Here is a 14,820-nt window from a genome sequence, read left to right as displayed (position 1 = left end):
TACATGTACGGTGCTTTTAAGACCCTAATAGTAAATATATTTCCCATGACAGGATTTTCCCATCGTACCATCGTATGTCTGTTAACAACTTTCATTTTATGCTGTGCTTGTATTTCATGTAGCATTCTGTTGTACTCACTCATGCTCTGTGACACTTCACATTCATAAGCCATTCATCCACCCTTCGTTATCCCTTATTATTTTTACAGAACCATCATCACCATCCAAGACGCACATACTCGGTCTCATTGATCTAAATTCAGAAGGTTCCAGTGCTGCACAAAGTCAACACACAGAGTTTGCGCCGATACCCAAAAAGAGAACAATCATTTTCGGACCCCAGGACTCTTTCTTAGACAGTGACAGCCCATTCCCTTGGTGGGGTAACTGGAGGGACTCACACAGCCGATCCACCCCTCCCAGGGGTATCCTCAAACGCAGCCCAACCTTGAGCTCAGAGGAATCCGGGCTGGTCCGGGACTCTGTTGCCAGGCAACCAGAACCGTCCCACCAGGGGAGAGAGCCAGGGGATGCCACATTAGCCAGTGAGAGAACAGAGGGGGGGACCTTAGCTGACTCTCTAGGCAAGAAGCTAGTGAAGCTCTCACCCATGGTCAGCCCGACTGACTCTGAGAAAGCTTTTGAGCTGCAGGAAGGGCGAGAGCTAGGTGACCATGACCTGCAGGATCTGGATGAGGGAGGAGAGCCAGTCATGCTGAACATGGGTAGCCAGGAAAGCAAAAGCAGAAATGACCATTCCAGCAGCACAGTGCTGGAGGGAGGGGATTCCAGCTTGGCTGTTGCCAGGACTCTCCAGGACAATGCATTCTCCTCACTTCTGTCCAAAGAGCCAAAGCCAAGCTGGGCAATCTGCTCAGAGCTGCCCCCTAGTGACAACACATACTCTTACATCTCTCAGCCCCAGACCAGCAGGGGCCTAAGTACCTGGGATGAGGTGGGCAAGGGTGAGGCCTTGAAGAGCAGGTGGGAAACAGCCATGTGGAGGCGAGATGTAGGCCCACTCCAGACCCCTGTTGGTAAGACTGATAAAGCAAATGCTATCTGGTTCAATCAGGCCAACGTCTTCAATCAAAGCAACCAATCATGCACTCAGTCAAAACATCTGATCACGCACTTGATAAAATCAACTAATCACATGCTCAATCAACAGAACAATCAGCCAAAATAATCATTTGTGCGCAAGCTCAAAACTCTCCCACCCTTTCTGCTGCATTAGTAGCTAAAAACACAGAAAAAATAACTCTGGATTCCAGAAACCTCCTCTAGCTTCTAATTCAATTACAAAGAATTGCACTAAGCAGCCAGAAATGTTCTTCTGAATCAGTTCCTTATGTTCATCATTACCTTACTCCTTTGTCCTGTCACTGCTTACTGATTTCCATCATATTCTTTACTAATCACACCTTACTAAGTTAATCTAATATACATATTGTACCCGCAAGGTATATATGTATATTACCAATCTCTGCTGAATTGTGAATTGCAAGGTCTTTTCCTGAAACACACTGAAATAGGGCCCTGTTGCTGTTGCCTTTTGTTTCATGTGTAGGGTGTGAAATTATGCCTGCACATGACTGATGATTTTTTATTTTCTCCTTTTTATCAGGAACATTTCAAATGTACATACAGTATGTATGTACACATATATGCATTCATGTATGGTATGAAGTTTGAATGACCTTTGTTCTTTTGCAGATCAACATGAGTATCATATTGAAAGCAGACCCCCTCAGATACTCTACCTCCTGTCCCGTGGAGATGAGAAAGGTGAGCCAGTCCACACAGGGATGGGAGGCCAAGAGGTCCTCCCCAAACTGACAGCACAGAGCCCAGAGCACACGGAGGAGGAGGGCGACTCCATCGCCAAGGTCCTCGAGTGGTTCAGCCGGAGCGTCAACAGCAGCAACAGGCAGGACGAAGATGTCCGTCAGAAGACCGTGGAAGAGTCAGAGGGCGAACCGGGGGGGCTGGAAGATGATGTCACCCAGAAAACCATGACAGCGGAGGATCTTCTCGCTCCAGAGGTGGAATCTCCTAAGCTAAGGAGGCTGCAGTTAGAAAGAAGCTCCAGGGTAGAGGAACAGGACGTAGCCTGTAGAGAAAAAGTTGAGGAAGTACAGATGAGTCCCGGTGAATCTTCTGAACCCATAAAGGAAGAGTCCACACCTGAGCACCACCCTGGTCACTCTTCCCTAAACACAGAGACGGCCTACCAACCAAGACGGCGTATGTCCTCTGCCGACCTGAAACTCCTGAACATAAATAAAGAAAGAGCAATGGACAAGAAAGAGGAAAGTGACAAAGACCTGATGGCTGTCCCACTTAGTGCAGTCATTAAGGAAGCTGAACCAGAAATTAAAGAGAAGGAGGTGAGAGGTGAGAAACCACCTCAAAAGGTTGCCAACCTGAAGTCATTCTGGGAGAGGGGAAACGGCAGCCCAAAAATACTGATCAGTAGATTAAGTATCGATTCCAGAAGCAATCAAACAAGGAAGGAGCCTGAAAACCAAATTGATGCTGGCAGAAAAAATTCAGAATCAGATGTAGATCTATATAAGACAGGGCAGGAAATCTTACCTGAGCCTGAAGAGGAGCGTCTGGCCCCTGAAGATGAGGAACACGAATATGAGAAGTATGTTTCTCATTTTAAAACTAACAAGGACAGTAGGCTGCTCCCTCCATACGCTTACAGCAAGGAGATGTCTGTCGACGCAGAGGATGTCATTAATGAAGTGAGGGAGCAGTCGAGTCCACCCATGACTCGAGAGGATGCTCCAAAAAGAGTCATGGGTAACTCAGGAGAAGTGGAACTTCCTTTTGCTCCGACGTCCTTGGACGAAACTCCACCCTCCTTTGAGAGCAGCAGCTTGCCATTGGATGAGAATGAAGGGGCAGGGAAGTATACTGCTAAGTGCGTTATCATTGATGAGGAGGAGTGCACCTTGCCGGTGGAGGTGAAAGGAGATGTTCAAACCAGCCCCCAAGGTGAGGAGATACTGCCTGGGACAGTCTCTCCATCCAGACAGATTATGACAGAACAGCAGAGCCCCCCAGCAGTGGTTAGACAAAGCCCCAGTCGACCTGATGGTAGCATCGGCAAGATAAGGCACCTCCGATCCTTTTGGGAAAGTGAGAAGAGCGGGCCCAAAGTCATAGTTGGAAAACCAAAAGAAGAGGTAGCCGACGCCAAAGAAAAGAAATTTCTAGAGGCCACACCTGCTCGTATGAATAAGAGACTTGCCACTTCAGAGTATGACCTTAGGACAATAGGTACCGAAGTAAGTGTCGATGATGATGGAAGTGACGATTCTTCACCGCTCATGAACAGGCCTAACTTCACTGTCCTCTCGATGAAGGAGAGAATGGAAAAGGCTTCTACAGGCCAAACGCCAAGCAATTCCCAGTTTAAAAATCTCCGTGACTTCTGGGATGGGGCAGCTTCAAACCAGCAGTATCCTCGGCGACACTCTACAGACAATAGGCCCCTCAGTCCACAAAGCTCACAATCGAAAGTTCAGGAGTCAAGTTGCATGTTCCAACAAAAGAGCAAAACAGCTGAAACAAAGCCTTACCTTAATCCAAATTATTACCCCAGGCTGTCATCCAAAGATACGGAAAAATCACATGTTAAACCTTCCAGGGCTGAGAATAGCCTTCTCAAAACCTATTCCATAGACATCTCATCCCCAAACAGACAGCCTAAGGAGAAAGAAAACCTCAGATCTGCCTCACCACTGCGACAGCAATCGGTACGCTCTGATGGCTCGGAGCCTGTGGTGAGTAGACCTGCCATTGAAGCAGCTCTGTCTCACACAGGGCAGGAGAAGACTGCTCATCTCCACCAACCACAGAGAAGCTCTGAACAAATCTCATTGAATGAAGCAAAGGCCCTCACAACCCAGAAGGACAAAGAGCTACATCCTCACACAGTCAGAAGAAGCAGCTTGGGAAACATGACCGGCAGTGTGAACCCTCTTCGGCGCGCCACCAGCATGTATGTCGTAAACCTGAGTGAAGCGGAGCTGAGCCAAACTTCCCCCGAGCATTCTAGGAAGTCAAAAGAAAGACAGCAGCGGCAGGCTTCCTCTGACCGATCCAGGAAGTCGAATGAAGTGCGACACTGGCGAGCCCCGCCCGAATATTCCAGGAAGTCGAGCGAAGAACAGATTCGAAGAGCTTCGCTTGACCGCTCCAGGAAGTCAGACGAAGCACAGCCTCGAAGAGCCTCACTCGACCACTCCAAGAAGTCAAGTGAAGAAAAACCCCAACAAGCTTTGCCCGAGTACTCCAGGCTGTTCCGTGAAGAACAGCCTCGAAGATCATCACTTGACCCCTCCAGGAAGTCGAATGAAGACAAGCCCCAGCGAGCTTTACCTGAATATTCCAGGCTGTTCAGTGAAGAACGGCCTCCACAAGCATCACTCGACCCCTCCAGGAAGTTGAGTGAAGACAAGCCCCAGCGAGCTTTACCTGATTATTCCAGGAAGTTAAATGAAGAACAGCCTCGACGAGCTTCAGCAGACCGCTCCAGGCAGCTGAGTGAGGAACAGCCTCGGAGAGCTTCACTTGATCATTCCAGGAGGTCACAGGAAGCTCAGCAGAGAGTGAAGCAGCCAGCCTACAGGGAGACCCCAGAGAGGAGGCCGTCGGGGGCATTGGGCGAGAACGAGACCCAGCAGACCCTGGCCAGGTCGTTCATCCCCCGCGACTACCAGCACTACCTGGGGCTTCCAGAGAGGGCTGCCATTGCCCCATTCCAGATCACCCCAGTTGTGAAGAAGCAGGAGGCGAGCAGGACCCCCGTACCCCAGGATTCTGAGCTGGACCTGAGCGCAGGGTTTGGGCCCGTCAGAGCCAGCACTCCAGTGGCCTCAGAGGAGTCCCAGGTCAGAAAGAGCAGTGTGGGACAGCGCTCCTGGCAGTCTCCCCGAGGCCCAGATGACATTGAGTTCGACTCCTACAGGAGCAGCACACCCGAAACCTGGTCTCACTCTGGGGCAAGTTCAGCCTGTGAGCGTTGAATTTGTCTATTTATTCCCCACTAATTCATCACCCATATGCAATACATTTACTCACTGCTGTTTAATTTGGGGAGGTTGTGATATGATCAACTTGTTTTGATTTTTTTGAAAGGATGATCAAAGCAGGGTACATTGAAATAAACAAATGCACAAGCATCAAAGCCTACTCACTGACATTATAGTACACAGCCATTATACAAACCTCTAAAAATCTTTATGAAACAAAATATCTGCTTCAGTTTTCAGTTCATTTTCCACTTTGAAAGCTAAATTGATAGGTTTATAGAGGAAAGTATAGGAATTAGAACAAAGATTTTATTTCTTTTGCTTGATGTTATCCGACCTGAAAAGCATGTGCGTTTTGAATAAGACACAAATGGTTTGTCCTAGCCTTTAATTTTCTCCGCTCAAATAAATTAAGCTCATACAATTATTCCATAAAAGAACATATTTTAATTGAGTGTTGGCTGATTTTTTTCCTTTTAGATGCTATAACTTTTGAAGCCAATGAAACTGTCAGTGCTATGCATAAACTGAATCAATCAATTTAACAGCACAGTGGTTACGGATGGCTTGATAATCCTTGTGCTGATTCTGCTGATACTCTCCAATAAATAAATATTTCATACTATTACACACCAGCCTTCTCAAAATGAAAGGAAATATAAGATAGACCTACTAGTAATCACCCAACATCTTTTTCCCACATGATTTTATACTATCAAATTCCTGATTTCTGGGACAGGGTCTCCTAGTTGCTGGGGTGGGCTGTTGTGATGTCATAGTCTCTGTCATAATCTCTGCCAGGTGATGATGAGGATCAGAACCCTGTGAGACTGGCCCTGAAACGAGCTGCTCTCAAACCCTCCAAACCCTCCATGTCCTCCTCCAAAAGTGTGGAGGACATAACTGCACTGCCAACAAGTAAGCGTACTCCAACCAGCAAGTGTACTTTACTCAGTCTCACAGCCAGTGAGAAAAGGCCACAGCATAGGGGCGCTGAAGGGTCAAAAATGTGAATGGCATTTCCATCTGTGGCTTTAATTGTTTACTTGAGGGTATCCTGAGTCTAGGTGTTATTTTACAGAATAACACATCACGTATAATTGCCATTTCTTAAAACCTTGTATAATTTTTAGGCACACGTGTCATTGTATTAATATATGGCAGCTAGTAAGTTTCTTTCCAAATAACAGTACAGATAGATGTCTGAAAGCATTATATTCTGTGATGTTACATCAGGTAGGTCTTATGTGTGATGTTATGTACTCCTGAAGTATCTGTCTGAATGGGTGAAGATCTTGCAATTTGAAATTAGAACACTGAAGTGTAATAATTTGAAATACATTGTAAGACTTGCCTGCATGTTATGGAAGCTGAGGGGTTTCCATTGATTTATGAAAACTTCAGTTTCATTTATTTGCTTTCCAGTTTGTGAGTAATTACTGTTTTTCTTATTCCCCAAGGAAAGGACCGAAGTAAAATCACCCCAAGGCGTGAATTAATGCTTAGTATGGATGATGGTAAATATTTGTGTTTTTTTTTTTACCTTTGAATGCATTATTTTAGTTAGAAATGTAGAGGTGGCAGAAATCTTACCTTTAAACTGACCATAACTCTCACCCTATTTCCATTTACTTTGCTTGATCAACACTCTTCCTAATTAGCTGAACTATCTGAGGAAACAGCCAAAGAAACAGTGCTATCACAAGATGCAATTAAAACAAACGAAAGAATTGCCTGCCTGCTATTGATTGCTTGAATAATGATCAGCTTACTTGATGGTCAATTAAACAAAACAAATGAAAAAGAAGGGAAACAATCAGTTTAAAGGTACACTGTCTGAATCCACTACTTCTGCCTCACTGATCAGACACTGATCAATCGTAGACAAATCAATTGCATTATAGTGTTCCTGAGTCTTTTAAAGTGATCCTTTGGGAGGTCAAGAGGGATGAACTTTGTTTTGCAGTTCACAAAAGGTATCAGATGTCTGAAATTTATGAGGCATATTTCTGATTTGATTTTTACGTTATCAATACATTCATGGTGAATTTAGGGTGCATTAAAACACTACCTGCCTTTTCAATATGGACGTTATCAGATTACCTCTCCACATTTTTTATTTTATGAAATTGAGTGGAGCTGTGTACCTCAAACAAATTCAAAGTAAAAATATGTAAATTTTTGAATGTGTGATTAATGAACACATTTTCATAATTCAGTAGGTACTGCAGTAAATGCCAAATTATCATTATCTGATTTTTCAGCATCATTATTACATTATGTGGATGTTGTGTAAAGTGAATGGTTGCTGAACTGTGATTAATTAAATGTTTGCACCTCCAAACAGAGATGGAAACAAACTTACATCAGAGTCCAAAAGAAATAGTTCAGATGTGTAAGTAAGACAGTCAAGTAGTGATTACTGTATTAACATAGTTAAAGGACAGTCACTAACACAATCAACTCACGGTTACATTTAATGTCAAAGTTTGACATTAAAGTTTGAAAACTTCTTTGTGTGTGACTTGACTGCCACACCCTTTCCCAAGATTTTGACTGGTGAAATGAACACTTGATTGATACGTTTACATATCAGACATCCAGCAGACGCTTTTAGCAAGTACGACTCCGAGTGTCAAGCACAAAGTGCGTCCAACAGAGGGGCACAAAGCATTACACAAACAAGGACACCGCCATCTACATGAGAACAAGTATCAGTCCCAAACGCAGGGCCAAGACCTCAACTGATTGGTGCAACATACAAGCGCAACGCAATATACCTGATGGAAGAACTGTCCCATTCCAACACAAGCCCAACACACACCCTGAAGTAAAACTTCCACATATAAATAAATGTCCTCTCCTGTTGGCCTCCTGGCCTCTCCTCAATGGACTCCTGTAGATAGACAGCATTGTTCTTGTAATACAAAGCTGTGAAAGGAGGCTGCTGACAAACCCAATAAATGCCCTGTTGAGGAAAAGTTGAGCAGACAGCTGAGAGGCGTAAGCCTGAATTATCTACCTATTAGGCTAGCAGTTAGAATGCACTTGCAAAACATACCAAGGCAAAGAACAGTACAAACCATTACATTATCTCTATATGATGCTGGGTGAGTCCATGCAAGGCTAAACAGCTCACTGTTAAAATACAACACAGTTTCAAACAATAACAAAATCAAAGTGATACTTTTGAACTTTCTTAGTCCTGTGGAGATAAGAAAGTTCACACTATCTTAACATTGCCCTCACTCACAATTTTTGCAGCCAGCTGAGAGCCAGTAATTAGTTAATAGAAAGAGCAACATTAAAAATTAATTATTAATATTCAATCTAGATAAGAACAAAAAACTTTTATTCTACTGCTGTGTTTCATGATACCAGAGTACATTTTCCTATTACCTAGAAAGAGAAATGTAGTCGTGTAGATGTAGAATGTAGAATGTAGAATCAATTGACAATGTATTTCAATTGGAAGTTTTGCTCTACTTTTAATCTTCTCTCACTTTGTCAAGTACAACTTGAAAATATATGAAATATATTTTATTGATTGAAATGTCTGTCAGAATCACAGGTTTTTCATTGTTGCAATCTATCTCAGTGAACTCTACTGTGGAAATCCAGACTGCATTGAGTTTTTAAAATCAGAATCCATGAAAATGTACCACATGATGATCTACAATGTACACAGTGTGTTCTGAATTCTATAAAAGTGAATCCTACATGAATCTCAGTGTAGTGAGATTAGTTTGATTTGATTAATACTGAGGGAAAGAAGTACCTGGAACTACTGTATTGCTTGAGTCTGTATTTCTGTTTTTTGATGTTTGTCCTTTTCTTTTTTTGCAGTTACCTTCAGGTTTTGCATGTAATGTAATGTTTTATTCATGTACCTTCAGGTTCAATGTTCATTATTAAGCAGGACTTCAGAATTAGCAGGGGGCGTGCTGCACTATGTGATTTTACCCACAAGATGATTTTAGCATGAACAAAAACAAAACAATATAATTATTTTTTCATTTTATGTAGTGAAGAGTTACTAATTCTTTAGAGCAAAAAGTTGCCAGATTTTCTCTCAGAAGTTACATTTTGTATACTCCAGTTGCAAAGGGTCAGGCCAGTGGTCATCCAGAGGGAAATTCATTTCTGAAGCACTGTGATAACCTACATGATCTCTTTTTATCACTTGTGAGAGCACTGACTTATATGTGACAAGTGTCTACATCTGGTGACCATTTTATTTTATTATTATTAATTATTGATCCATTTGACTGACACTCTTATCCACAGCAACTCATATAACCAGAAGATGAAGATACCATTACAGCTGAAGGGTAGCTACATTGGATCAATGTGTTCTTTCATTCAGAGCTCTGATTAAAGAAGCAGGGGCCAGATTAGGGTTGTGCTGGAGAGACAGAGATGCCTGGATGTCTCTACCCCACCTCAGCTCTCTCTACTTTCTCCTTTAGTTTCCGCAGTGCCCTCCTTCCCCACCTCCTCCATCTCTGACTCCAATCAGATGAAGAAGATGAGCAAGTCTGTGCCCTCTTTCCTGCAAAAAGAGGTAAAGAGAATCATATATGTTCTCTGTAACATCAGTGGGCAGAGAGCACTGGACATATAGGTAAATGCAATGTTTATGCAAACGGTAACGGCCTTTTGATGCGGAAATGCAAATTTAACTTCACTTTCTGTGGATGAATTTCAAGCTTCAGTATGGCAGGGGTGCCTATGACGGCAACATGATGCACATGGAAAGGATATCAATGGTGCCTGCGTCAGCATATGTTCACATGAGGACACAGACATCCTCTCCGGTTTCTGCAATCTGGTCATTTCAGAAAGCTGTTCTGCAGTTGTCTGCTGCAGGTGTTAATACAACCTCCATTATTCATCACGATGCTCACAGACGTGCTGGAGGATGTCGGCTCTAACCCCCGAGGCTGCTGGTGTGTCATTAACCCTTTGTGTCCCCGCTTGCCCTGTCTGTGTGCTGTATTGTAGAGTGATGGGAGGGACAGTGACTCCACCTCGGGGAGCAGTATCTACAGTGGCAGACAGATGAGGATGGGCAGCTCTTTCACTAACCTTAGCAGCTCCTCTGGCATGGCGTCTGTGTCCTCCGTATGTCCGCATGCCAACACCACCTGGCTTTCAGTTCTAACGCATTTCTAACTGCTGTGTGGCTTTAACCACACTATGCCTTACGTTAATGTTGGCTAAATCCCGTCTGCAGTTCTGTATTAGGCTTTAGGTCAAATTCCTCACACTTTAGGTGACCTTTAACCTAATAACGCAATCTGAGTGACAGCCTAAAATGAATATAAATGTGCAATACTTTGCTATGATTGATGTAATGGTACTTTTTACCATGCAAATTCTAGAAACACATTGCCTGTATATACATCTAGATATTTTGTTGAAGTCAATGCAGTCTCCATACCTTCCTGAGACGGGTGGTAGAAGTGCCCTGCCAGTTACTCAAATCTTTTTCTTGCCTCAAGTTCAGTTCCCTAACCCTTCCTCTACTGTATGTCCTGATGTTAGCCTGATTCTGTTCACACTTTCCTAAGGTTTTTAATGGAGAGGGAGTGCTTCATTATTTTATCTTCTAGGACAAAAATGAGTGGCTGTACACTGTGTAATTAACCTTGAAGGTGAGGGTGTAGGAGGATTAATAAATATTATGTGTTTAAATTATGTGAAATGTGATTAGCTTTGACATAAAGAACTTTTTGCTCAGGAGGGTTAAACAGGGACTTGTGTCTAGATAGGCCGCCAGCTACTGGTGAGCTTGTGTACTGCAATCGCTGACACAGTTTCAGAAGCTAAAACAGGCGACTCCTGCGACCTTGGAGCTGAGGTCTTGGCCGAGGCCTCCATGACACTGTGTGTCTCTCCCTTCGTGGCTGTCGACCGGGCAGGCCAGCGGCAGCGTGATGAGTATCTACAGCGGGGATTTCGGCAGCGTGGAGGTCCGCGGGACCATCCAGTTCTCCCTCAACTACGTGCAGAAGCTGAAGGAGTTCCACATATTTGTGGTTCGGTGCAGAGACCTGGCGGCCGTGGATGTGGGGAGGAACCGATCCAACCCGTAAGAGCGTCACAGCACCGTCAGTGTGAATTCGGAAAAAAGTCTTCTTTTTACGATGATCATTTGTTACAGCTCAGCAGCTCTTAACAATGTGTTTGATATCACTCCATGATTTATTAGTAAGTATGAAGGCACTGCAGCTTTAACAAGAAAAATTACTTGGTTTATATAAAATAAAGATAATTCAACTCCATCCATATTAATTGTGATAAATTATGGATAAAAGAGGTCAGGGCGAAATACTTAAAAGGCTTACTTTTAGACTTCTGTTGAGTTTTTTTAAAACTTTCACCATAATGAGAAGATTATGTTTCTGATAATAGGTATGTGAAATGTTACCTCTTACCTGACCAGCTGAAGCTGGGAAAGAGGAAAACATCAGTGAAAAAGAAGACTCTTAATCCAAACTTCAACGAAATCCTCCGGGTAAGACATTCTTGTCAGAGCCAGGGAAATACCGCTAGCATGCTGCAAAGGTTCCGACATTACTGCAATCTGTTGCCATAAATCAGCTAATGTGTTGAAACATCCCTCGTCTCCATATTACAATGAACACATTCTTGTTTTTAAATTTGGTCCGGTGTCTCTGTGCTGTCTCTCGACAGTTGTTTGGACGTTACTTTATATTTGCTTAAAAGAGAGGCTGTATATGTGAAATAAGGATTAAAGACCGAAAATAAGGTTAAGCATCTTGGGACAACGTTCCCCATCTCCTGCTTCTATAAAAATATTGATAAGCTCTACAGCGCCATCTATGGGCCTTTTGACAAAAGCATCACAAGCAGAACTGCACCCATTACAGGAGGATTAGATGTGGTGTCAGGGCTGGACTATAGTTATAATAATGATTCCTCTCTGCTCTGTCCCTATGCAGTATAGAATCCGCATGGAGACGCTCAAAACTCAGACACTCAACCTGTCTGTGTGGCATAACGATACATTTGGACGAAACAGTTTTCTGGGTGAAGTGGAGGTGGATCTGTCCAAGTGGGACTTTGGCAACACGCAGATGAACAACTTCACCTTGAAACCGAGGGTAAGACACCCAGATAGGAGTTATTCCATCAATCTGGACAATTTTCAGTTATTCTATTCTTTTAAACAACTTTTAAGAATCCTGGGAAAGACCTAGTTTGCACAGATATTCCATATTTATTCACAGTTGCAGTAAATGACATAGTGGATAGATGCATTGACATAACTGCACAAAAACATGCAAAAAGTTTAATGATATGAACAGGCCACCAAGCCCATATATTATTGGCACAGTAGTTTGCTTTTAGTCTAAAGTGTATCCATCTGGCTCTACTTCCAGTACAAGGCCTAGTAAGATATTTCATGCATTCACACTCTCCGTGTAAAAAAAAATACTTAGTGTTACTTAACTAGTGTAACTTAAATTCATTTCCACCTATGTCCTCATGATTAACTGTCAAAACCCATCTTGAAATTGTTTCTGTAATCTACTTCGATAATCCCTTTTTTAGTCCAAATCCTCCTTGTGTTTCCTTTTTCTGAAACTAAAGCGATTACATGTCTCGTGCCTCATAAAGACTTGCATAATTAACATCAGGAACTAGTCTTGTAGACCCTCTGTGGGTGGTGCAGTGGTGTAGACTGACGTGTCTCCATCCACAGACTCCATCAGGCCCCCAGCCCTCAGAGTTCAGAGGAGAGATGAGACTGGCCCTGCGTTTCCTGCCTCAGATCACTTACAGTGAGATTACAAAGGGCACACCTGTCTGATAAAGCAATTTTCAACGCAGATTATGTTCACAAGGCTGTAGGACGGCAACAGTATTATTCTTTTTTTAATCAATAATTAATCACTGACAAATGAGAAGAGGTGGGAAAGCTTTTTCAAAACTCATTTGCATCATTCTACGACCATAAAAATGATTGTTTTAATTTCAAGAAAGTAGCTAAATAAGTTCTCCTTTGGAGGATAATATTTTTAAAGGGAAGAAATGGGTGCTTTCAGGTGTTTATTGTGGTGATGTAGGAGTCTTTTCTCTCTGGATCAGGTAACAGAACATCCGACACAGGTGAAGTCCATATCTGGATAAAAGACTGCAAGGATCTTCCTATCATCAGGGGTACATCTGTTGACCCCTTTGTGAAATGGTATGTAAGATTTTTTAATAATAAATATGTAACCAGATAAGAAAGCTGCAGCTGATGGGTCCCATGATATGTAAATGAATTGGTCAGTTTCGAATGGGAATGAATTCTTGGAACAGCTGTGCATGTTGATAATAATGATAAAGGCAACAAAATAGGGAGTTGGCCAAAACTCTGAGTAACCCCTTACTCTTAGAGATCATTTCCGCTAAGCCTTTAACAACCACAGTGAGTCATGATCTCAGCTGTCTGTCTCCTCCGAAAGATGAAGTCTCCTACAGCTCAGTGTCTTACTGTACTAGGGCGTCGGTCTTCTGCCTGGAACAGAGCAAAGACTCTTCCCTATCGGCCCACAAACACCATTTCCAGGAGCAAACTGGTTTTCCCAGGAGATCTCTCACCCACATACAGTGTTAACTGCACCCAGCTCCACTCCAGGCTGGGGGAAGGCACAGGATGCTGTGGCTGCTGGCAGTGTTCCATGTGCTCCGTAACCATGGTTCCCATCTGTCCCTGCAGCTTTGTACTGCCGGACACCAGCAGAAAGAGCCGACAGAAGACGCGCGTGCTTAAGAGGACGACTGGCCCGGCGTTCAACCACACCATGGTCTACGACGGCTTCAGGACGGAGGATCTGCCAGAGGCCTGCGTGGAGCTCACCGTCTGGGACCACGACCGCCTTGCCAATCACTTTGTGGGAGGCCTGAGGCTGGGCCTGGGAACAGGTGACCTTTGACCTCTGCGTGACCTTTCACCAGCCATTCTGTCAATGCACCTGCACATGACTGACACAAACATGTCAGCAGATGAGGGTAACAGAATCCGCTGACCACTGACCAGAAAACCGTCGCTGTTATTACTTCTCAGAAAACTCTCAACTACAACACCTGCTTTTCTCTTTATCACTGAGATGTTCCCAGAAGTTATTTTAGGGCATTACATTACATTACATTCATTTAGCAGATGCTCTTATCCAGAGAAACTTCCAGCAAAAAAGAACAGAAGTGTATCCATTCAAGTTGAATAAGCAACAGTGTCAGACCAGGCTAACACTCCCAGACCAGTGAGTGTGAGCATAACGCTATTCAAGCCCTACCACAAGTTAATTGTACAACATGACTAGACAAGGGAGGCCAAAGGCAGATTATTTAGACCATTGCAGAAATGCAAATAAAACACAAGCAACATGTTTATACACAAAACAGATTTACTGTCAGCACTGAGCGGTTGAATCGTTACGGCTCCTATTCTCCGCAGGTAAAAGCTACGGGGCAGCGGTGGACTGGATGGACTCCAACGCAGCTGAAGCAAGTTTATGGGAAAGGATGATGGATTCTGCAAACGAATGGGTAGAGGATGTGCTGCCTTTGAGGATGCTGACAATGGCGAAAAATGTGTGGAAATAAAAATGCCGCAGATACGTACGTGATCTGACATAAGGACACATGCAGATTGGCCCATTTTAATAAAATATTGTGTGTATATTTGGCAATAAAGCAGCGACAAAACTTGCTACAGCAATAACTTAAAACACCGGAATACAAAAAGACAAAACTG

General features: G+C 43.4%; 1 protein-coding gene across 4 annotated transcripts in view; it reads left to right on the top strand.

Annotated features, from left to right (window-relative positions):
* The window catches only part of LOC118783085 (synaptotagmin-like protein 2), a 33,233-nt gene extending 18,413 nt beyond the window's left edge, over nt 1-14,820 (top strand). Inside the window, exons 7-19 of one of the 4 annotated variants that reach the window (XM_036536772.1) lie at nt 210-1,037; nt 1,717-5,031; nt 5,850-5,966; nt 6,509-6,565; nt 9,518-9,612; nt 10,053-10,172; nt 10,973-11,142; nt 11,466-11,568; nt 12,017-12,178; nt 12,781-12,859; nt 13,167-13,266; nt 13,783-13,988; nt 14,521-14,820. In XM_036536772.1, coding sequence (XP_036392665.1) covers nt 210-1,037; nt 1,717-5,031; nt 5,850-5,966; nt 6,509-6,565; nt 9,518-9,612; nt 10,053-10,172; nt 10,973-11,142; nt 11,466-11,568; nt 12,017-12,178; nt 12,781-12,859; nt 13,167-13,266; nt 13,783-13,988; nt 14,521-14,669 — 5,501 coding nt within the window. In that variant the 3' untranslated portion in view covers nt 14,670-14,820. The remainder of the gene's footprint in view (nt 1-209; nt 1,038-1,716; nt 5,032-5,849; nt 5,967-6,508; nt 6,566-9,517; nt 9,613-10,052; nt 10,173-10,972; nt 11,143-11,465; nt 11,569-12,016; nt 12,179-12,780; nt 12,860-13,166; nt 13,267-13,782; nt 13,989-14,520) is intronic. The other 3 variants (XM_036536776.1, XM_036536774.1, XM_036536775.1) reach the window with 3 other exon arrangements.

This window comes from Megalops cyprinoides, chromosome 9 (genome assembly GCF_013368585.1).
Source record: "Megalops cyprinoides isolate fMegCyp1 chromosome 9, fMegCyp1.pri, whole genome shotgun sequence".
NCBI lineage: Eukaryota > Metazoa > Chordata > Actinopteri > Elopiformes > Megalopidae > Megalops > Megalops cyprinoides.
The sequence above is the reverse complement of the archived record's forward strand: the minus strand, read 5'-3'. Positions and strand labels throughout refer to the sequence as shown.